The 644-nt window shown below is 44.1% G+C and overlaps 1 protein-coding gene across 1 annotated transcript in view; it reads right to left on the bottom strand.

Moving 5' to 3' along the window:
- NELFB (negative elongation factor complex member B) overlaps positions 1 to 644 on the bottom strand; it is an 11,062-nt gene that overhangs the window by 1,069 nt on the left and 9,349 nt on the right. Inside the window, exon 11 of the mRNA XM_005423799.2 lies at positions 425 to 566. Within this exon, the coding sequence (XP_005423856.1) occupies positions 425 to 566 (142 nt within the window). The remainder of the gene's footprint in view (positions 1 to 424; positions 567 to 644) is intronic.

The following is a 644-nucleotide window of genomic DNA, read 5'->3' as shown; positions in this document are numbered from 1 at the left end:
GAATTTCAGGGATTTTTAGGGAAGCTTTCTGGAGGCTGAACTTGTCTGCAGGCCACCAGCTAAACCAGAGTGACTGACCAGAGGTAACAACAGATTTCTGTGTGCTGCTGATATTGCAAAGAGCTGAAGTTAACTCTACACAGCCAGAGCTACTGCAAAGCCTGAAGGATATTATCCTTTGCAACTCCACCTTAGGGATAATGAACAGCAGTTTAGCTAATAATTCACAGTCAAGACATATCCATTTGGATGATAAAAACTTCATCCCAAAACATACACCTTTCCTTAAAGGAAAACAGCATCAGCCTGATATTTCCACTGCTAGTGAAGAATTTGCTGAATTACTAAACTCTTGTTCAAAGCAGTAAAACTCTGTCAGGTATTCTGTAAACTCCCTCTCTCCAGTGAGAAAAATCTGCTTTACCTGGAGCAGGCAGTGAGGAAGAAGCCATCAAAGAGACTGGTGCAGAACTCCTCGAGTGCAAACTCATCACTGAGCAGGGTGAGGTTACCAGTGAGCAGGTGCAGGAAAATGTCACTGAAGGCCAAGTCACTGAATGTCTCAACTACAAAACATGGAAAGGAAAGAGACACAGACTGACAGGGATGTGCCAACACCTGTCCACACAGCTCCTGTTCCTGCT

The sequence above is a fragment of the Geospiza fortis genome, unplaced genomic scaffold (assembly GCF_000277835.1).
Source record: "Geospiza fortis unplaced genomic scaffold, GeoFor_1.0 scaffold85, whole genome shotgun sequence".
NCBI classification, from domain to species: domain Eukaryota; kingdom Metazoa; phylum Chordata; class Aves; order Passeriformes; family Thraupidae; genus Geospiza; species Geospiza fortis.
The sequence above is the reverse complement of the archived record's forward strand: the minus strand, read 5'-3'. Positions and strand labels throughout refer to the sequence as shown.